Below are 21,821 nucleotides of genomic sequence, written 5' to 3' on the forward strand. Positions count from 1 at the left end.
TATGTCCCCTTTATAATATAGCTGCATATTCACATTTTTACAATCCAGTAGCCTAATGTGAATAATTTAGTGTTTATGACAGTCAGAGATAAAGCAAATGCATTTTGTCATCATGGGTGGTTGGCTGGTGGGGACAGGAAAAGTTTGCATTGAGTGGGGTGAGCCTCAGACCAGAAAGTTTGAGAATCACAGTCATAAGAGAAGCTTTAGGTGCACAGTCCATTAGAGCCAGACCCCTGGTGTAAGAAAGAAAGTGAGTAAAGTTACCTCATATTCATCAAAGGGCTCCAGAGCCTGCACTCTCTGTCGCTCATGTTCAGGCATAAAGCTGGTGTAGAACTCATTCATATCAATGACAGTGCACTTAGCCCAGCCCTAAAACAGAGACACACAGTCCCTCAGGGAGAAAATCACAACACACTCCGCTCCCTCACAGCAGAGGCTTCACTCCCACTGTGAGAGACTCACAACCTGCTCCCTATTGTTAAACATATTCAGTCTGGCAGGGCTGACCAGATTCCCACACAATTGACTGGCCTGAACACAGACTGCTCTGCACCCACGATGGTGGCATACCTCCTGCTGCAGGATTCACATTCTAAGCATGTGGCTGTGACCAGCTCAGAGTTGACACTCATTTCTCCCCAGCTAACAGGTCCTGAACTTGTGGTTTCCTTACAGAGACGCAGCTTCACTAAAATGAGCATGCTCCCACTACTACTATTAGCTCCCACACCAAAGGCCAGTGGGATCATGTTGGCCTTCTGAAGTTACGCTCTCTCCCAGATGTGCAGACACCCAAATTGCTCCAGGATTGTAACTACTTACCCTTTGGAGAAACCGTCTCCTCTGTGCCTCACAATTTGGATACTGTGCCAGAGAGTGAAGCACAGAGTTCAGCTGGATGAAGTGCTGCTGCATGATGTGACCAAAAGGGTCCTCAGGGTGTATCTGTTCATAGAGCACAAACTGTGCACAGGAGAAGTGCTGAGCTGCCCACTGGATCAAAGCATCTGAACTGCCAAAGCAATGGGAAGAGATGAAAATTGAGGGGGCTGCGGCACCTGCAAAGATGGGGGCAGGTACCAGGTTGCTCCCTGCAGACCCACAGAGGGTGCCACTGGAGGTTCCTCTAGTGAAGGAAGTACACTGAGCAGAGAACTCTCTAGTGCTGGGAAACTGCATGAGCCCTCTCCCAGATGCCCAGAATGGCTCTAGGAGATTCCAGGATCAAGAGCCACTCCCATTTGAGATAAAGGGATTTCCATTTGACACGAACAGGACAGCAGCCAACAGGGGAGTCTGTCTGGGAAATGTCTGAGAGCTGCTCAGGTAAGTGTGGCTTTTGGGGGCTATGTTGTGAGGTGGTGGAGTGAGTATCCAAGTGTCTGTCTGTTTGTGAGCACTTGTTTGACTTTGCATTTGACGGTTTGAAAAGAGTGGCACTTTGAAAGTGTGTTTGGCAGTCTGAAAAGTTTGAAAAATGGGAATTGGAATGCTTTGTTCCAGATGGGCCTTCAAAGGCTGATTGGATTGGAGGCAAGGCAGCAGCTTTCTAAAAAGGCAGACAGAGCGAGCACAGAAAGCAGCGATCAGGGCAGCAGCCACATGGGAATATGCCTGGGAGTTTGCCTTAGGGGAAGCCCCATACTGTTTGGTCTTATTCTCACATTTTGTTTCTCTTCTGCCCTTTAAGGGGGCAATAAAAATATCTGAGGAATCTCTTTGAAGGAAGCAAAAATGGATAGTGATAGGTCAGCTGTTGCGGCCTACATAGCATGTGTTATGCTTGTCTGTCTCCCGGAGGACAGAAGAGATTTCATCTGTACTAAGTGCAAGCAGGTTGTCGTATTGGAAGAAAAGATTAGAGGACTTGAGGCCCAAGATCAACCCCACAGTGCATCAGAGAAGATGAAGCCTTCCTCGACAGAAGGCAGCACTTAATACTGCAGGCACAGTATGCTGAAGAACCAGCAATAGCAGTACAGAACAAGGAAGAAAACTGCCAGCATGCAATCTCCAGGAGAAGAAAGTCAACTCAGGTATCCCCAATTCTCGTGGAGGTAAGTAATCGCTTTCAGGCTCCCTGCACAAGCACTATGGTGGAGAACACTTTGGCAGACACCTCTCAGGGATCAGAAGAAGACCCCACTGACTAAAAGGCATGGGATGCATAGTCCTAAGGATGGGGGTTCTACAACCACCACCCCTAAGAGAAGAAGATGGGTGATAGTGGTTGGGGTCTCCTTGGTAGTCATCCATCTGTCATCCGGACCTGGAATCCTGAGAAGTGTGATGCTTACCAGCAGCTAGAATTCAGGATGTATCAGAGAGTCTTCCAAAACTGATCAAACCTTCAGATCGCTACTCATTCCTACTTCTCCATGTAGAAACTAATGATACAGCCAAGAATGACCTTGAGTGTGTCACCGAAGATTATTTGGCACTGTGAAGGATCAAGAAGAAGACAAATGTACTTGGTCAAGATGTTGCTGAATCCCTATCAATCAGCATTGACAACTATACGTTAGAGGTTGTCCACGAGTTCGTTTACCTCGGGTCCACCATCACTGACACCCTGTCGTTGGACACTGAGCTAAACAGGAGGATCGGAAAAGCGGCCACAACTCTGTCCAGACTCAGCAAGAGAGTGTGGAATAACAACAAGCTGTACACTCACACCAAAATGCAAGTCTACAGAGCCTGCATCCGCAGCACCCTCCTTTATGGCAGCGAGACTTGGACCCTGTATGCCCGCCAGGAAAAGAGGCTGAACGTCTTCCACTTGCGCTGCCTCAGGCGCATCCTTGGAATATCATGGAAGGACAGAGTTACCAACACAGCTGTCCTCGAGCAAGCTGGAATCCCAACCATGCACACCCTCCTCAGGCAGCGTCGGCTCCGCTGGCTTGGCCATGTCCACAGGATGAACGATGGAAGGATTCTAAAAGACATCATGTATGGTGAACTAGCCTCTGGCAAAAGACCCCCCGGACGCCCCCAGTTGCGTTACAAAGATGTCTGCAAGAGAGACCTCAGAGAGGTAGACATCGAGCTGGACAACTGGGAAGAACTAGCAGACGACCGCAGAAGATGGAGGCAGGGGTTACACAAGGGCCTTCAGAAGGGCGAGTTGAAGATCAGACAGCTAGCAGAGGAGAAGTGAGCACACAGAAAGCACAATAAGGACTTGCCAGACACCCACTACATCTGCAAGAGATGCAGCAAAGACTGTCACTCTCGTGTGGGTCTTTATAGTCACAATAGACGCTGTGAATGAAGTCTTAAATTGAAACTTTAAAGGGCGCGATCCATAGTCTGTGCAGACTGAAGGATGCCTACTGGGGGGGAAGTATCAAGGAATTTGGAACGCAAGCAGTGTTCTTGTCCATCCTCCCTGTCGAAGGAAAAGGTCCAGGTATGGATCATCGAATTAAGGAAGTAAATGTGTGGTTGCTCAGGCGATGTCAGAGAGAGGGCTTTGGTTTCTTCAACCATAGGATTCTGTTCTGGGAACAAGGATTGCTTGGAAGAGACGGGATCCACATAATGAAGAGAGGAAAGAGCATCTCTGCAGGCAGGCTTGCAAACCTAATGAGAAGAGCTTTAAACTAGACTCATTGGGGGACAGAGATCTAAGCCAGGGGAAGCAACCTTTCCCAGCAGAATACCGAAATTTGACTGCTTGACCTCTATGAATGGTCCAAGTGCAAGTGATATTTTTTGAAGTCAGTAATAGTCCTATTTGCAACAGCTTCCTAAGAATAATAAATTAAATAATAAATTAAAATGCAGGGCTTTACCATTTAGGTGGTGGTTGGTAGCATTTGCTGGTCTTTTGTTAATCCACGGACAGCCTGGCTTTGAGCAAATTCTGCTGCATGGGGGAGAACGGGCAGGGATGTGAGCTGACAAAAACTGGCTCACATGCTGTTCTTGGCACCCATGCCAGGGGTTGCTGACCCCTAATCTAAGCCAAGAGGTTAAGTGGAGAAGTGCAGTACCGAGAAGAAATGCAAGGACAGAGTAACAAAAGTGGACCCATGATTTGAACATAGAAGGTAGGCTAATCAGCTAATTATCTAAGGTACATGCATGCAAGAAGCCTGGGAAACAAAAAAGAAGAATTAGAAGCCTTGGCACAGTCCAAGTATGAGGTAACTGGAATAACAGAGAGTTGGTGGGATGATTCTTACATCAGTCCCTGGAAAAATCAAGGAGGGGCTCCTCAAGGAAGTCATTTTGAGGCACTTGGAGGAGGGGAAAGTGATCAGGAATAGTCAGCATGGATTCATGAAGGGCAAGTCCTGCCTGACCAATCTGATTAGTTTCCACCACGAAATAACTGGCTCTGTGGATAGGGGAAAATCAGTGGATGTGATTTATCTTGACTTTAGCAAAGCTTTTGATACGGTCTCCCACAATATTCTTGTCAGCAAGTTAAAGGAATGTGGATTGGATAAATGGACAGTAAGATGGATAGAAAGCTGGCTGGAAGGTCGGGCCCAGCGGGTAGTGATCAACGGCTCGATGTTGGGATGGCGGTTGGTTTCTAATGGAGTGCCCCAAGGTTCGGTTCTGGGTCCTGTTCTGTTCAACATATTTATCAATGACCTGGATGAGGGGTTGGATTGCATCCTCAGTAAGTTTGCGGATAACACTAAGCTATGGGGAGAGGTAGATACACTGGAGGGTAGGGATAGGGTCCAGACTGACTTAGACAAATTGGAAGATTGGGCTGCAAGAAATCTGATGAGGTTCAATAAGGACAAGTGCAGAGTCCTGCACTTGGGCTGGAAAAATCCCAAGCATTGCTACAGGCTGGGGTCCGACTGGCTCAGTAGTAGTTCTGCAGAAAAGGACCTGGGAGTTGTAGTGGATGAGAAGCCGGACATGAGTCAACAGTGTGCCACTGTAGCCCAGAAAGCTAATGGCATATTAGGTTGCATCAAGAGGAGCGTTGCCAGTAGATCCAGAATAGTCATTATTCCTCTTTATTCGGCTTTGGTGAGGCCACATCTGGAGTACTGTGTCCAGTTCTGGGCCCCCAATTTTAGGAAGAATGTGGATACACTGGAGAGGGTGACCAAAATAATTACGGGGCTGGAGCATATGACTTACGAAGAAAGGCTGAGGGAATTGGGACTGTTTAGTCTGCAGAAGAGAAGACTGAGGCGGACAGCCTTCAACTTACTGAAGGGAGGTTGCAAATAGGCTGGAGAGAGGCTGTTCACAGTGGTCACAGATGGCAGAACACAGAACAATGGTCTCAAGTTGCGGTTGGGAAGGTCCAGGTTGAATATTAGGAAAAACTTTTTCACTAGGGGGGTGGTGAAGCACTGGAATGGTCTACCCAGGGAAGTAGTGGAGTCTCCATCCCTGGAGTTGTTTAAGTCTCGCCTCGACAAAGCCCTGGCTGGGCTGATCTGATAGGTTTGGTCCTGCTTAGAGCAGAGGGCTGGACTTGATGGCTTTTTCAGGTCTCTTCCAGCTCTATTGTTCTATGATTCTATGATTCACATAAGTGAAGCACTGTTATGGAAGAGACTGTTCAGGAAGGACAGGCAGGGGAGAAAAGGAGGAGTTGCACTGTATGTAAGAGAGCAGTATGACTGCTCAGAGATCCAGTATATAGATGGAAAAAAAAACCATTGAGAGTCTTCGGATTAAGCTTAAAGGCAGAAGCAATAGAGGTGATTTGGTTGATGTCTGCGATAGATCACCAGATAGATGAGGTACACAAGAATTTCTTCAGACAACTAAGAGAAGCTTCCAAATCACAGGCCCTGGTTATCATTGAAGACTATAATCATATGACATCTGTTGGGAGTCTAATACAACAGCACACAGACAATCCAGAAAGATTTTGAAAAAAGTTGGGGATAACTTCCTAGTACAAGTGCTGACGGAACTGACTGTAGGAAGTACAGGCCCAGTATGAGGCCTTAGGCCTGAACCAAAGTAATGGTCAAGACTTTGCTAACAGAAAGCAAAGTGCAGCTGTGAGCTAAAGGAATGCATTACTCACAGAAGTTGGCAAGAAGAGAGTTGCTGGTGCATAAACATATCTACCTAGCATATTGAAGTAGGTACATGGTACCAGAACACCCTACCCTGGAACATTCCACAGATAAGAAAGAACAGGCTGACCCATCCCAATGACAGGGGCAGAAGGGTAATATGATGGATAGAGTTGTTTTGTTCGAACCAACATGTACAAGGTGAGAGGCGGCACCTGACTACGTAGAAGGGTTGTACCTCAATACGTCAGGAGTGATGTGTGAATTGTTTGTACCTGTGTATAAGAATGTACTTCTGGGATGCGGTCTGGGCCCGGCCGAGGGGGCAGTGGAAAGTCCCGCCACTGACTGAGCTGAGTCCATTGACCGTGGGTGCATATTTGTAGTATGCCCTGACTTAGACTGAGGAGTCTACAGGGAACTACTATTGTGTCCAATATGGCAATAAACCTGGCCGACGTGCCTTCGCACCTTACTAGACTCTGTGGTCATTGGGGGTTCTCCTCAGGTCTGCTGTGTCAGCAATCTGCAGAGCCGGGGCAGCACACAGAGGGAACACACGCACGCAGCCGAGTGATACACTGGAGAGAACAGAGCACCACACTGGTGGCATCTGACAACACTGACCAGCGGCCATGAGCACCTTGAACTGCCGCTCACAAACAGGGAGTAACTAATAGGAGAAATAGCTGTGGGTGGAAACCTGGGCTGCAGTGATCATGAGATAGTAAATTTCTGGATCCTGACAAAAGGAAGGAAGGAGAGCAGCAAAACACACACCCTGGACTTCAGAAAAGCAGATTTAGAATCCCTCAGGATCCCCTGAGATGCTAACATGAAAGGGAAAGGAGTCCAGGAGAACTGGCTCTATTTTCAAGAAGCCTTACTGAAGGCACAGGAACAATCCATCCTGATGCTCAGTAAGAAAAGCAAATATGGTAGGCAACCAGTTTGGCTTACCAGGGAAATCTCTGGTGAGCTTAAAGACAAAAAAGAAGCTTATAAGAATTGGAAACTTGGATGGATGACTGAAGAGGAGTATACATATATTGCTCGAGAATGCAGGACAGGAATCAGGAAAGCAAAAGCACAACTGGAATTGCAGCTAGCAAGGAATCTGAAGGGTAACAAGAAAGTTTCCATAAGTATGTTAACATTATGAGGGTGATCAGGGAGGGTGTGCAGCCCTTACTGAATCAGGGAGAACAACAAGAAGTCTTGTGGCACCTTACAGACTAACAGATACTTTGGAGCACAAGCTCTCGTGGGCAAAGACCTGCTTCATCAGATGCATGAGTGGGGGCGGGGGGCAGTTCAGAGGGGTATTTAAAGAGCTGAGTCCCAGTAAGAGGGAAAGCCAGAGGTGGCAAGGTCTATTCAGCAAGGTGGAAATGGCCCAGTATCAACAGCACTTATCAAAGGAGGAAAAAACAAGTCAGATCAGACAGGGGGATGTGAGCCTTTGTCAGAGTCTAATGAGGAGACATTAGCACCCAGAGCAGACAGACTGCCTTTGTAAGCTGCGAGTCACTCCCTGTCTCTGTTTAATCCATGGTTAATGGAGTCAAATTTGCAAATAAATTGCAGCTCAGAGATTTCTCTCTCCATTTGATTTTTTAAATGTTTTTGGTTCAGAACTGTCACCTATTGACAGATGATGTGCAAAAAGCTGAAATACTCAATACTTTGTTTGCCTCTGCTCTCACAGACAAGGTCAGCTCCCAGATTTACTGCACTAGGCAATGCAATGTGGGAAGGAGCTGGGCAGCCCTCAGTGGGGACAGAACAAGTTAAGAACTATTTAGAAAAGCTAGACATATACAGATCCATGGGTCCAGACTTAATGCACCTGATGGTACTCAGGAAGTTGGCAAATGTCATTTCAGAGCCTTTGGACATCATTTTTGAAAATTTGTAGAGATCAGGAGAGGTCCCAGATTATTGGGAAAAGAGAAATATAGTACCCATCTTTTAAAAGAAGAAATGAAAGACAATCCAGGGAAGTATAGGCAAGTCAGCCTTACTTCAAGGAACCCATTTTGAAGCACTTGGAAGAAGGGAAGTGATCAGAAATAGTCAACATGGATTCTCCAAGAAGAAGTTACACCTGACCAATCTGATTAGTTTTTATAATGAGGTAACTAGCTCTTTCGGCATGGGGAAGTTGATGGATGTAATATACCTTGACTTTAGCAAAGTTTTTGATACAATCCCTCACAATACTGTTGCCCACAAATTAAGTAAGTATGCATTGGATAAATTAACTGTAAGGTGGAAAGAAAGCTGGCTAAAGGGTCAGGCCCAACAGATAGTGATCAATGGTTCAATGTCTGATTGGTGGTCAGTTTCAAGTGGAGTGCCCCAAAGATCAGTTCTAGGGATGGTACTGTTCAACATCTTTATTCATGACATGGATGAGGGGATGGATTGCATCCTCAGCAAAATTGCAGATGACACTAAGCTAGGGGAGGTAGGCATTTTGGAAGGTTGCGATAGGGTCTAGAGTAACCTAAACAAAATTGAAGGACTGGGCTAAAAGAAATATGATGAGGTTCAGCAAGGACAAGTGCAAAGTCCTGCACTTGTGACAGAAGAATCGCAAGCATTGTTACAGGTTGGGAATTGACTGGCTAAGTAGCAGTGCAGAAGAAGAAGACCTGGAGATTACAGTGGGTGAGAAACTGGATACGAATCAATAGTGTGCCCTTATAGCCAAGTATTGAAGGGATAGCCGTGTTAGTCTGGATCTGTAACAGCAATGAGGGGTCTTGTGGCACCTTATAGACTAACATAAAAGTTTTGAGCATGAGCTTTCATGAGTACAGACTCACTTCATCAGATGCTGGTCATGGAAATCTGCAGGGCCAGGTATAAATAAGCCAGAGCAAGGCTGGGGATAACAAGGTTAGCTCAGTCAGGAGGGGTTAGGCTTACTGCTTACTGCACTGAATGCCTCCGGTGCTGATGGCTGCCTTAGAGAGCATGGGCTCCCGCCTCGCACCGGTGTCAATGCCCACACTTCATGACCCAGGTCATGGTGCAATTTGGCAGATGCCTTAGAGAATTCTCCATGTTTAACCCTTTCATGGGAATGGCCCTGTTCTCACCTCTTTTTCTTGCGAGGCACTGAGGACTGACTTCTATGGCACCTTGAAGTGCTAGGTGCCGATTCCTGGTCTCGAAGTCAGGAGCTTTCTGAAAGCACCAATGGTGCCGGAGTGCTCTGCACCGATGATGCACCGCTCTGAGCTCCCGCACGGGAAAAGTCCTGGCTTAGCTCACTAGCAACTAAGTGGAACTATTTACAAATAAAAGGCAACTATCTAAACTATTTACACTAATTACTAACTAATCTACAAATAATAAGAACATAAGAACATAAGAATGGCCATACTGGGTCAGACCAAAGGTCCATCCAGCCCAGCATCCCATCTGCCGACGGTGGCTAATGCCAGGTGCCCCAGAGAAGGAGAACAGAAGACAATGATCAAGTGATTTATCTCCTGCCATCCATCTCCTGCCCTTGTTCTGAAGGCCAGGGCACCTACCAGTCAACTACCAGTCAAGTACCAGTCAACTACGTCAAGTACCAGTCAAGTCAACTACCAGTCAACTACATCAAGTACCAGTCAAGTCAACTACCAGTCAACTACAGTCAAGTACCAGTCACCTACCAGTCAAGTACCAGTCAACTACGCAAGTGAGAGAGCTCCAGCAAATGACAGCGCTGCAAGAAGGAACTGAGCAGGGGGCGGGGCAGGGAGTGCATGTATGGGCTGCCATACAGGCACCACTCCAGGGGGGTACCACACCAACCCTACGGCTACTGGCTAGGGCAAAAAGCTTTCAGCAACTGGGCATGTGCCAGCGCACACCCAGCTTGGAATGGACATGAGCAATCACTCAAAGAACTTAATCATTCTCACTATTCCCACTTAGACATCTAGGTCACAGGGAAGAGTGTGAGTCAACCAACCTGCTGATCTCCATGTAAGTGAGCACCACTTCTGCTAAAAACATGGTGGGAACCTCAGGGTCCAGGCCTGCCTCATTTAGGGCTTGTTCCAGGTTAGACAGCTCAGACAAGTCTACTCCCAGCAATTTGTAATCCTCCCCAGCAAAGCTCATTGCTCCTGGGAGAAAACAATCAAGACACACTCATTACAACACTGCCCCCTCCCTTGTTTATATGCTGACAGCAGCAGAAATGACAGAAACATCCACATAAGAAAACTCCTTCTCAAAAGCTCCCAACCCCACTGACAGCACATGGGAGGAGGAGATAGGGAAAACCAAGGCCACAGACTCCCATGGCCATTAAAGGCTCAGAAAACTATAAGAACATAAGAATGGCCATACTGGGTCAGACCAAAGGTCCATCAAGCCCAGCATCCCATCTGCCGACGGTGGCCAATGCCAGGTGCCCCAGAGAAGGAGAACAGAAGACAATGATCAAGTGATTTATCTCCTGCCATCCATCTCCTGCCCTTGTTATGAAGGCTAGGGCACCATACTTTATCCCTGGCTAATAGCCATTTATGGACCTAACCTGCAAAAATTTATCAAGCTCTTTTTTAAACCCTAATAGAGTCCTGGCCTTCACAGCCTCCTCGGGCAAGGAGTTCCACAGGTTGACTGTGCGCTGTGTGAAGAAAAATTTCCTTTTATTAGTTTTGAACCTACTACCCATCAATTTCATTTGGTGTCCCCTAGTTCTTGTATTATGGGAAAAGGTAAATAATTTTTCTATATTCACTTTCTCCACACCATTCATGATTTTATATACCTCTGTCATATCGCCCCTCAATCGCCTCTTTTCCAAACTGAAAAGTCCCAGTCTCTCTAGCCTCTCCCCATATGGGACCCTTTCCAAGCCCCTAATCATCTTAGTCGCCCTTTTCTGAACCTTTTCTAATGCCAATATATCTTTTTTGAGGTGAGGAGACCACATCTGCACGCAGTACTCGAGATGTGGGCGTACCATAGTTTTATATAGGGGAAGTATGATATCTTTTGTCTTATTATCGATCCCTTTTTTAATAATTCCTAACATCCTATTTGCCTTACTAACTGCCGCTGCACACTGCGTGGATGTCTTCAGAGAACTATCCACTATAACTCCAAGATCCCTTTCCTGATCTGTCGTAGCTAAATTTGACCCCATCATGTAGTACGTGTAATTTGGGTTATTTTTTCCAACATGCATTACCTTACACTTACCCACATTAAATTTCATTTGCCATTTTGCTGCCCAATCACTCAGTTTGCTGAGATCTTTTTGTAGTTCTTCACAATCCCTTTTATAACCTTTATAACCCTTTTATAACCTTTTTTAACTATAACCTGTGTATTCTCACCATCCCCAGTGCAAACTCTCCCTACATACTGACTATGCCTTTGCAGCTTATGACAGACTGGTGCAGCCAGAAATGTCATACCTGATTCTCTCCCTCCAGCTTCTCCCACAATTGTGGCCAACTCCTTCCTACTCTTGATCAGAGCAGCTTTCTGGCATGCCACACCCGGAAAATCTACCTCATACACCAGAGTGCGACTCAGAAGACCCGCATTCTTGAGGCGGAAGTACAAAGAGTCAAAGCCAGCACCTAAAGAGAGGATCTGCAGGAACAAAGAAAACAGAAAAATTTTATTCAACTCCAAGAGCAGCCTGCATATTTGCAAAGTACAAAGCATCAGAGTATTTAAGTGCCAACATCCTGGGGCATTAGCCTGGCATTGCAAAGTCCCACAACAATAGTAGGAGCAATGTATACTCAGTCACTACTCTCATCAAAGTTTTTGTATTCAAGGTAAAAAAAATACAAGTGAGCAACTAATGATGCCAGTCATATTAATCCATCTGTGCCTTCCTGGTAAGAGATCACAGGAAATATGCTAATGTAGACCACAGACTATCAGGTGCTCTCATCAGACTCACAATGGAAGCTCAACCCCTTCATTATTCCCAAAGAGGATTCACCTGTCTCCTGGGATAGCCTTGACTCTGTAGCAGAAACTCTTGCACACAGTGATCCACAGCTTGGGCCCGAACATAGTAACCCCTAGGAAACAAAATTCATTTGTTGTATACTGATTGCCACTTTCAGTCCAAAAACACCACACTTCCCTATTGATAGGAGCCTTGTTCTCTTCCTCCTGTGTGGAAGAAAAGCATACGTAGCCCATTCTCCCTACTCTAGTCTCTGAAGTGGAGTAGGCAATCTGAAGCTAGCATCTTTTGCTGTCTAAAGTTGGTAAATGTACCTTACCAAGGCCTTTCTGGACCTATTGATGTCATGAGGGGAGGGATGTCAAGAAGAGAGTAAAGCAGTTAGCTGACTGGTGGTGAGACATAGCTAAGAAGTCCTCTTAAATGAAATGGTCCTTTCATCACCACTGGTGTTCTCCTCACACATCTCCTAGTCTTAGCAGTACCCATTTGTGGCCTGCAACAAGCACATGTATTCCCAGCTCCCAGCACAGACCCAGTTGTGCCTAATGCTGGTAATCAATCAGCCTCTTCCAGCACAGTACTGATTCATCCTGACCAGGACTCCCATGCCACACTCTCTGATATCATTTTCAATGTGACAGCGAGACCCTCCCACATAAGCCTGACCCATAACTACCAAACTAGACAAAAGGCAGACTCAGGCTAAGTCTACACTTAAAACATTAAGGCACTACTAGTAGTAGTAGGCATCCTTCAGTCTGCATAGACTATGGATCGTGCCCTTTAAAGTTTCAATTTAAGACTTAATTTACAGCGTCTATTGTGACTATAAAGACCCACACGAGAGTGACAGTCCTTGCTGCATCTCTTGCAGATGTAGTGGGTGTCTGGCAAGTCCTTAGTGTGCTTTCTGTGTGCTCACTTCTCCTCTGCTAGCTGTCTGATCTTCAACTCACCCTTCTGAAGGCCCTTGTGTAACCCCTGCCTCCATCTACTGCGGTCGTCTGCTAGATCTTCCCAGTTGTCCAGCTCGACGTCTACCTCTCTGAGGTGTCTCTTGCAGACATCTTTGTAACGCAACTGGGGGCGTCTGGGAGGTCTTTTGCCAGAGGCTAGCTCACCATACAGGATGTCTTTTCGAATCCTTCCATCGTTCATCCTGTGGACATGGCCAAGCCAGCGGAGTCGACGCTGCCTGAGGAGGGTGTGCATGGTTGGGATTCCAGCTTGCTCGAGGACAGCGGTGTTGGTCACTCTGTCCTTCCATGATATTCCAAGGATGCACCTGAGGCAGCGCAGGTGGAAGATGTTCAGCCTCTTTTCCTGGCGGGCATACAGGGTCCAAGTCTCGCTGCCATAAAGGAGGGTGCTGAGGATGCAGGCTCTGTAGACTTGCATTTTGGTGTGAGTGTACAGCTTGTTGTTAGTCCACACTCTCTTGCTGAGTCTGGACAGAGTTGTGGCCACTTTTCCGATCCTCCTATTTAGCTCAGTGTCCAACGACAGGGTGTCAGTGATGGTGGACCCGAGGTAAACGAACTCGTGGACAACCTCTAACGTATAGTTGTCAATGCTGATTGATGGGGATTCAGCAACATCCTGACAGAGTACGTTCGTCTTCTTTAGGCTGATGGTAAGCCCAAAGTCCTTGCACGCTTTGGAGAACTGATCCAGCAGTTTTTGAAGCTGGTCTTCTGTGTGAGACACTACAGCAGCATCGTCTGCGAACAGCATGTCTCTGATGAGGACTTCTTGCACCTTAGACTTAGCTTTCAGCCTTGCAAGGTTAAACACTTTCCCATCAGATCTTGTGTGCAGCAAGATGCCCTCTGTTGAAGATCCAAAGGCATGCTTCAGGAGGAGTGCGAAGAAGATCCCAAACAATGTCGGAGCAAGCACGCATCCTTGTTTGACGCCGCTCCTGATTCTGAAAGCATCCGATAATGCGCCATCATATTGGATGGTTCCTCTCATGTTTTCGTGGAACGACTGGATCATCTTGAGTAACCGTGGAGGACAGCCTATCTTGTGGAGCAGTTTGAACAGACCATCCCTGCTGACCCTTTAAAGTGAAGGTATGGTAAACCACCTAAACGAAGGACATGGCTCCCAGTGCTGGGAGACAGTTTACACTGGTGCTTTAGAGCAGTGTTTCTGAAGCTATGTTCCACAGAACGTTAGGGTTCCATAAACAACTTGCAGGTATGCCACAAACGTCTGACACTTTTTTGACATCATACACTGATGGTATATATTTTCTGTTACTGAAATCAGATCCAATGCTACTTCTTCATTGTTATGATACCTGATTAAATTACTTTATTTTGGTTTTGCTGTGTAGGCTGCTGGTTGTTTTGCTTTTTCTGACTATTTTTTTGAAGAAATTTTTCCTAGGTGTTCCACATAAAAAATTTTATTGTTTGGTCTTCCATGGTCTCAAAAAGTTTAAGAAACACAGCTTTACAGCACTGTAACTTGCTGTGTTTTGCAGGTGGGGGTGAAGGGGGAGGTTCGCACCTGAGAAAGAAAGTTGCAGCACAGTAAAGAAGTGGCAGTGTAGACATAGCCTGAGAGCACTAACATGCATAGGACAAAAATCTCTTTAAAACAGGATTTCAACTCCTCAGCCATTGGTTTAAAAAGCAGTGTCTGTTCTCTGCAGGATACAAGTAAATTAATGAGTATGTATCACTCACAAAAAAAGATATCGAGGAAACTAGCTGCCAACTGTAGTGCTAATGTTTTATAAGCAGTAAATTTTCAATATTTCTAAACCAGGACACTCCAGTGATAAAGATTTTATGAAAGGTAATAGTCTTTCCCCCTACATCTGTGAAAAAGTTGTAACTGTGATGGGGTGTCCGTACCACATGAGCCTTGTGCATGGTAATATATGCCAGAATGAGCCAATTAACCTTATATGCTGCAGAAGAACCACACACAGTGGTAAAGGGGAGGGATCACTCAGAGATTTGAGCATTGGCCTGCTAAATCCAAGGTTGTGAGCTCAGTCCTTGAGGAGGCCACATAGGGATCTGGGGCAAATAGATTAAAAAAAACAAATTTATGAGGACAGGGGACTGGACTTGCTGACCTCTGAAGCTCCCTTCCAGTTCTATGAGATGGGTATATCTCCATATTGTCTAATGGCAGATGAATCCCAGTTGAGGGAAAGAGAGTGGATAGGAGCATAAAGCTAGGAAGTGCGAGATGGAGGGGATGGCAAGGATGACTTCTGCAATCACTCACTAGAGGGAAAGGGAGTTGGCATGGGTCAAGGAGTAAATCCAGAGATAGGATAAATCTTGAGTTCTGCCCAGGACAAGGTAATTTGACAAGAGGTAAAGAGGGTGAAGAAGCTGGAGGGAGAGAGGCAGAAATCTCAGTGGTAAACACATGGATAATGCAAGGAGATAAGGAGGTGAAGCAGACAGGCACCCAGGGAAACAGCAATAGGATCTGAGACTAGCAGATCTAGATTGCTAGAGTCCCTGCACCATTACAAGAGTAACAGATGGGCCCAAGTTCCCCTACCAATCACTGCAAAAGTGGCACTCCACCTGGGACTTTATTATCTCAGAAGTGGAAGAATACACAGTGACTTGGCCAAAAGGGTCACATATAAGAGAAGGAGCACTGAGACTCCTTGGTCAGGGCAGGGGACTGGACTCGATGGCCTCTCGAGGTCCATTCCAGTCCTAGTATTCTATGATTATGACTCAAAGAGAGGCCACGGTGCAAGCAACCAATGGACAGGTGTTTGAAATGGTGGCAAAGACTAATTCACAGACCTAGTCATGAGGAGACACATTTACAACCCGTTACACCATCTGAAAATTTTAAAATCCATCTTTTTGAGAAGCCTATATTTCAAGAACACCATTACCACATGGTATTAAAATTGCACCTCAAAGTATACTGGTGCCCATTTTATTGCATGTTAATATCTAGGACAATCACACTGTGCACATGGGTCTAAGGGCACTTAGAAAAATTACCACTTAACATTGAGCATAGTTTTCTGTTCAACCATTAGAGTCATCAGCACATTCCCATTAATTAAAAAAAAAGCCAAGACTGAAGTCTCTGATTCACTGACAGTATAGTACAATACAATGGCAGCTCTTCCCACAAAACAAAATCAATCACTCCCACTAGGTAACAGTAGCCCCTTTCAAAGGATAGCAAATGCCAAATCAAACCAGAGCTCATTCCTCACCGATGGATCAGCGGTGCTCGTCTGCATCTCTTGGTAATGAAGTACTGTAGGAAGCCATCCTGGATGTATCCAAAAGCAGCGGTGGAGCATTTACTGAGAACACTGCTGTCATTAGTGCCCTGAATCTGAACAGGGAACAGAAAGGACTGCTCATTCATGTTCATTCTGCTGATGCCAGCCTATGAGTAGACATCAGGAAACAGATCATAGAATGCTAGGACTGGAAGGGACCTTGAGAGGTTATTGAGTCCAGCCCACTGCCCTCATGGCAGGACCAAGTACTGTCTAGACCATCCCCGATAGACATTTATCTAACCTGTGCTTAAATATCCCACAACCTCCCTAGGCAATTTATTCCAGTGTTTGACCACCCTGACAGTTAGGAACTTTTTCCTAATGTCCAGCCTAAACCTCCCTTGCTGCAGTTTAAGCCCATTGCTTCTTATTCTATCCTCAGAGGCCAAGGAGAACACATTTTCTCCCTCCTCCTTATGACATCCTTTTAGATACCTGAAAACTACTATCATGTCCCCCCATTAATCTTCTTTTTTCCAAACTAAACAAGCCCAGTTCTTTCAGCCTTTCTTCACAGGTCACGTTCTCTAGACCTTTGATCATTCTTGTTGGATCTAAACAGGGCAGCTCAGACCTTTCTTCTTTTAGAAACCAAGTTAGTCCCTCCCTTTGGAGGCTCCCTGGCCCAAAGAGTTTTCCCAGTGCCCAAGTGAAAATTGAAACACAGGAGAACCCCAGTCATCCAACCTTCAATTATCTGACAATCTGTTTTATCTGACATGATAAGAATGATTCACAAGTCATGGTGCGTGCTCAGATGACATTTATGACATTTTGATCATGCAGGCATGCCTGAGGAATTGGAGGTGTGGTGTGCTTATGTGTTAGTGCGACAGCTGGTGTCCTATATTTCGTAAAGCATACTGTAACTTTCTTTTTGGTTAGCATATCACATAAAAAGAGAAAGAAAGTGGCTGTTTACATGGAACAAAAACTTAGCGTCTTACAAAGGCTAGATAAAGGTGAAACTATGCAAAAAGTGGTGGCAGAATATGGAGTGGGGTATGTTACTGTTGGTGACTGGCAGAGGAAAAGAAGTGAAATGGAAAAGTGGTGCTCTGCTAGGGCTTCAACTGAAGGCCTGAAAGAAAAATGATGAAAAAATATGAGTATGAAAAGCGAGTGACTCTTTATTTTTGTAGTTCACATAACAAAGAGCAAAAGACATGCCAATAACTGGACCTCTTTTACAAGAAAAAGAGCTGGCTTTTCACAATGAATTTAATTAAGAAGAATCTAATTTTACAACTACATCGCTACAAAAGGCATCATGGAGTGAGGAAGCTCAAGATCTGTGGAGAAAAGTTATCGGCAGATTCAGAATAATCTATAACAGCATTTCCCAAACTAATCTGGTCAGGGAACACTTTGGGCTTGGAATATATCAACAGAACACATACGTGTTGGTCTGGGGGAAAGGGAAGGGTGTTTCACGCTGAAAATTTGCTGCATATAATGCTCAAAAGTTGATGTAAAAGGGTTGAGTTTTTTTTAGATGCCTTTTATTTTACAAAGAACTAAAAAATAAGAGAAAATCATCTGTGTGGACAACTAATGTCCTTCTGATAGGAGGACAGTTAGCAACCCCATAATTAAATATAAAAGCTACACTACCAAGTACATTCAAAATCCAGATCAGAAGACCGAGTTCTTTCAAAAGAACAAGTGGAGCGACTACACTCACATGATGCTCTTTCGAAATTAACTTTGAAAGAACTTGCCCATTCTTTCGAAGTCAGTCCTCCGTTCTTGGGATGGGAAGAGCACCCTCCTTTGACAGATTATTTCGAAAGAGAGCAAGCATAGCTACTCCACAGCCTGCTCTTTCAAAAGAGGGAGTCTTCCACAGTGGCGATCAGCTGGCAGGCAGCAGTGCCGCTCACAGCACAGACGGAGCTCTGTGGCTCCAGTGTCCAGTCACGCATAAGGATGCAGGCACCAAGAAGCCCGCAGGCAGGATGCTCACAGCATGCAAGCAGCAGGGAGCCCATGCTGCTGCTCAGCCCGCTGCCAGCCTCGACACCCCAGGGGAAGCCGCACCACCTCCAGCACCGTGGCCAGCGGCCAGGACTCCCACCCACCCCAGGGGCCATCCAGGGACCAGGGGAGTCCTCCCAGGAGGGGAGCCAGGCACCCAAGCGCTAGGCCCCCTCCTGGACCAATGCAGAGCTTCAGGACCTCCTCGCCCTCTGGGCAGATGAGGAGGTCCTGCACCAGACAGGGGTCTGGCACCAGAATGTGGCAGCGTTCAAGCGCTTGGCCAAGGACCTCACTGGCCCAGGTCACCCCACCCAGACCACAGACCAAGTGAGGTCCAAGGTCAAGCAGCTCCAGCAGGGCTACTGCTGGGTTCGGGACACAGCTGGTTGGTCAGGGGCAGCGCCCACCAGCTGCCCCTACTTTAAAGAACTTGACCGGCTCCTTGGGCCCAAAGAGGTGGGGGCCCTGGGCTTGCTCTTGGACACTGCCAACTCCCCGATGGAGCTGGAAGAGATGGGGACTGAGGGGGAGAACAGCCCCAGAACACTGGACACCTGCAGGCACCCACTACGGATCCCAGACAGCATCAATGACGAGGGCTTGAGAGACGGCACCCTTGTCATTGACGTCCCCTCCGGCTCATCCAGCCTGGCCCCCTCCAACTGCGCCTTGCCTGAGTTCCTGGAAGGACCCACAGGTATGTGTCGTGCACGCCGGTGGTTGCAGGGCCAGGGTAGGGGACATGCAGTCCCACCCAGGGTGGCCACAGTCCACCCACAGAGCCGTCAGCCCCCGGGCACTCAGAACCATGCAGCCTGGACAGCACCATGGGCTGCCAGGCCATGGAGGGACTGAGGGAGGTAGAGTAGAGCCAGCGCTCCCACAACCCAGATGGGGAACCCTGCATGCAGTCCCTGCAGAGCCCGCAGCATGGGGTGGGGAGGATGGAAAGGTACAAGGGGTCTCTCACTGGGACTAATGGCCCATTCCTCTCCCCTTTTGTCTTCACAGCTCCAGCAGCCGGACCAGCCCCGTGACAGGCCCGGGGACCCCCACCAGCAAAGGCGAGGAGAAGCAGCCCAGGCCCCAGATGGGGACAGCACAGGGCCGCCGCCAGTCCCTCCACTGGCACCATCAGGGTGTGGAGGAGGAGGCGGGGGACGCAGGCCACACTGTGGCCCTTGAGGAGCTGATGGACGTGGTGCGGGAGTGTCTTGCAACAGGCATGGGACCGGGTGGTGGCCGACCTGGACACATTCACCCAGGCTGTGGTCTGCCACCTGGCCCCTGCCGCTGCTCTATCACAGGCCACTCCTGCACCACCCGCCCCCGCTGTCCTCCCACTGTCCCCTCCCCAACCCCCCAGCAGTTTCTTCCCCTGCCCAAATCCCCCATCCCCCCGCAACAGCACCCCCCGAGGAGCCCAAACTCAAGGTCCTGCTCCCATTCCACCTCTCCCCGGCCAGTCTCGTACATCAGGCCCACTCCCTCCCCGCCAGAGCCAGCCAGCTGGAGGCCGACCCCCCATGTCCTGCTCCTCCCATGCTGCACCCAGCGCAGACACAGGGACTGCGCCCTAACCGCGCCCCTACCTCCCCATGCTGCCAGGGTCCCCAGACATGGGGAAGAAGGGGTGGGCGCTGACGATGGGGATCCTGGCCGTCAAGCCCTGTCAAGGGGTGAGGCCCCCACCCCGGCTCCCCATTCACCCTCCCCCCTCCACATGTCAACAGTTCCCCCACAAATCGAGGGGCACAGTTCTATTGTTCAGTAAATAGTTTATTTTTTACTTTACTCTGTGTCCCCTGTGCATGTGTGGTACTGGATGTGCGTGTGTGTGCAGGGTGCGGGGGTCACCTTGGGCCCCCATTCAAAGGCCTAGTGGAGGGAGTCCCGTATCCACAGCCCATCCTGCTGGGCCTGGTGGCACAGGGCAGCAGGGGGCTGTTCATAACCGCACCCCACCTTGGCAGCCTACCCCGCATGTAGGGCTCATGTTTTGCTTCCACCAGGTTATCGAGGGTGCAGCAGGCTCCAGCCACCACTGGGACACTGAGGTGGCTCACCTCTGACCTGGTGTGCAGGCATCTGAAGTGCCCCTTGAGGCGGCTGAGAGCCCTCTCCACAGTGTTCTGGGCCCAGTTCAGCCTCTTATTAAAAAGGTCCTAGCTCGGCTGGGTATGCCCAGTGTGTGGCCACATCAGCCAGGCCTGTAGGGGATAGGCTGTGTCCACCACGATGCAGGGCAGCATCGTCATGCCCGGACAGGCAGCTCCTGCCTGGGGATGAAGGTCCCCTCAGCCATGGGTCTGTCCCACGAAAGCTCACCTAATAAGCTATTTTGCTAGTCTTTAAAGTGCTACTTGACTGCTTTTTGTTTTGATACTGTGTAGACTAGCACGGCTTCCTCTCGGTTACTTTCCATCACTCCTGAGTCCCACATCTCATTTCCCTATCTAAGTTTCAGTTTGTCCCCCCAACTTGCCAAGACTAAGTCTGTTGTGAAAATGTGGTATTAACATACAAGCTCTCTTGTCCAGCACTCTCTCATCAGGCAACGTCTATGGTCGAGCATGACCATGGGTGTTGCTGGACCAGAGAGCACCTGGACCAGACAGCCCCAGCTCCCCAAAACCAGACTGGATGTCAGGATGCTCCCCAAGCAGCCTAGGTGCAGGAAGATGGTGGTGGTCCAGACGGGTGAGCCCTCTATCCCCACAGGCAAGCCTGGAGTGCTGACCTCACCTGGTCTGGCATATTCTCTTGTTCAGGACCACTCAGGTCATGAGTGCTGGACCAGGGAGCTACAACCGGTATCATTTCACAGCCTCCGGGTGTGCAGTGAAACTTAATGCTTAGCATGTCTTTTTTAAAAAGCAAACAAAAAGAAAAACGGAAAAGGATAACCAAGTGCAAAACACCTAATCTGTGTTTCCATGTTGTTTAGGTCCACTGAAGAGCAGAGATCATATGACGTTATTTTTATTTTTATTCCTTTAAGTGTGCAAAAGCCCTCCATGAACACGGCTCATTGCACACAAGTACGTTTGTTACTAAACAGCCAGGCCGAGCCCGCGTCCCCCGCAGCCGGGTGAGTTTGTCAGGAAGAGCTGGAGAGGCTACATGCCGCGAGCCCCGAACCGCTCACTCGCCGGGCTTTAACCCACCCCCTGGCCAAGGGCACGAGCTCCGGCAGCTGCCGGCAGGGCCCGCCGCACACAGCCAAGACCACGCGATCCCCGCCGGCGCCCACTCACCGCCCGGTCCCGCGTCGCGCCCCGCCCCTTCCGGCTCCGCCTCATCCTACGGTAACGGAGATTTGCTGCTGCGGAGTAAACGCTACTCGCACTCGAACGGGGCCAAATAGAGTCTGAGCAGTGAGAAACCTCCTGGTGTACAGAGTGGCTTGTCGGAGACCATAGAGAGCTGCTTCCGGCGCCGAGCAGAGACACACCCAAGGTGATAGAGTTCAACCTCCGGGTTGGATAGCGAAGTCACCTCAAACTTTTGGTCGCTCCCTATGTCGCAGAAGGAGAAAAGGGAGGAGCTAAAGGGGTACGTTCTACTCCGCCCC

At 48.1% G+C, this 21,821-nt stretch overlaps 1 protein-coding gene across 3 annotated transcripts in view; it reads right to left on the reverse strand.

The window, feature by feature from the left end:
* The window catches only part of LCMT2 (leucine carboxyl methyltransferase 2), a 77,838-nt gene extending 56,204 nt beyond the window's left edge, over positions 1 to 21,634 (reverse strand). For all 3 annotated transcript variants that reach the window (XM_074977128.1, XM_074977123.1, XM_074977115.1), the window contains exons 1-7: positions 21,505 to 21,634; positions 16,193 to 16,317; positions 12,001 to 12,082; positions 11,459 to 11,639; positions 9,997 to 10,153; positions 829 to 1,018; positions 268 to 375 (exon numbers count right to left, since the gene is read on the reverse strand). In XM_074977128.1, the coding sequence (XP_074833229.1) occupies positions 268 to 375; positions 829 to 1,018; positions 9,997 to 10,153; positions 11,459 to 11,639; positions 12,001 to 12,082; positions 16,193 to 16,317; positions 21,505 to 21,549 (888 nt within the window). In that variant the 5' untranslated portion in view covers positions 21,550 to 21,634. The remainder of the gene's footprint in view (positions 1 to 267; positions 376 to 828; positions 1,019 to 9,996; positions 10,154 to 11,458; positions 11,640 to 12,000; positions 12,083 to 16,192; positions 16,318 to 21,504) is intronic.
* Between the last annotated feature and the right edge of the window lie 187 nt (positions 21,635 to 21,821).

Source organism: Carettochelys insculpta, chromosome 1, assembly GCF_033958435.1.
Source record: "Carettochelys insculpta isolate YL-2023 chromosome 1, ASM3395843v1, whole genome shotgun sequence".
Lineage (NCBI taxonomy): Eukaryota > Metazoa > Chordata > Testudines > Carettochelyidae > Carettochelys > Carettochelys insculpta.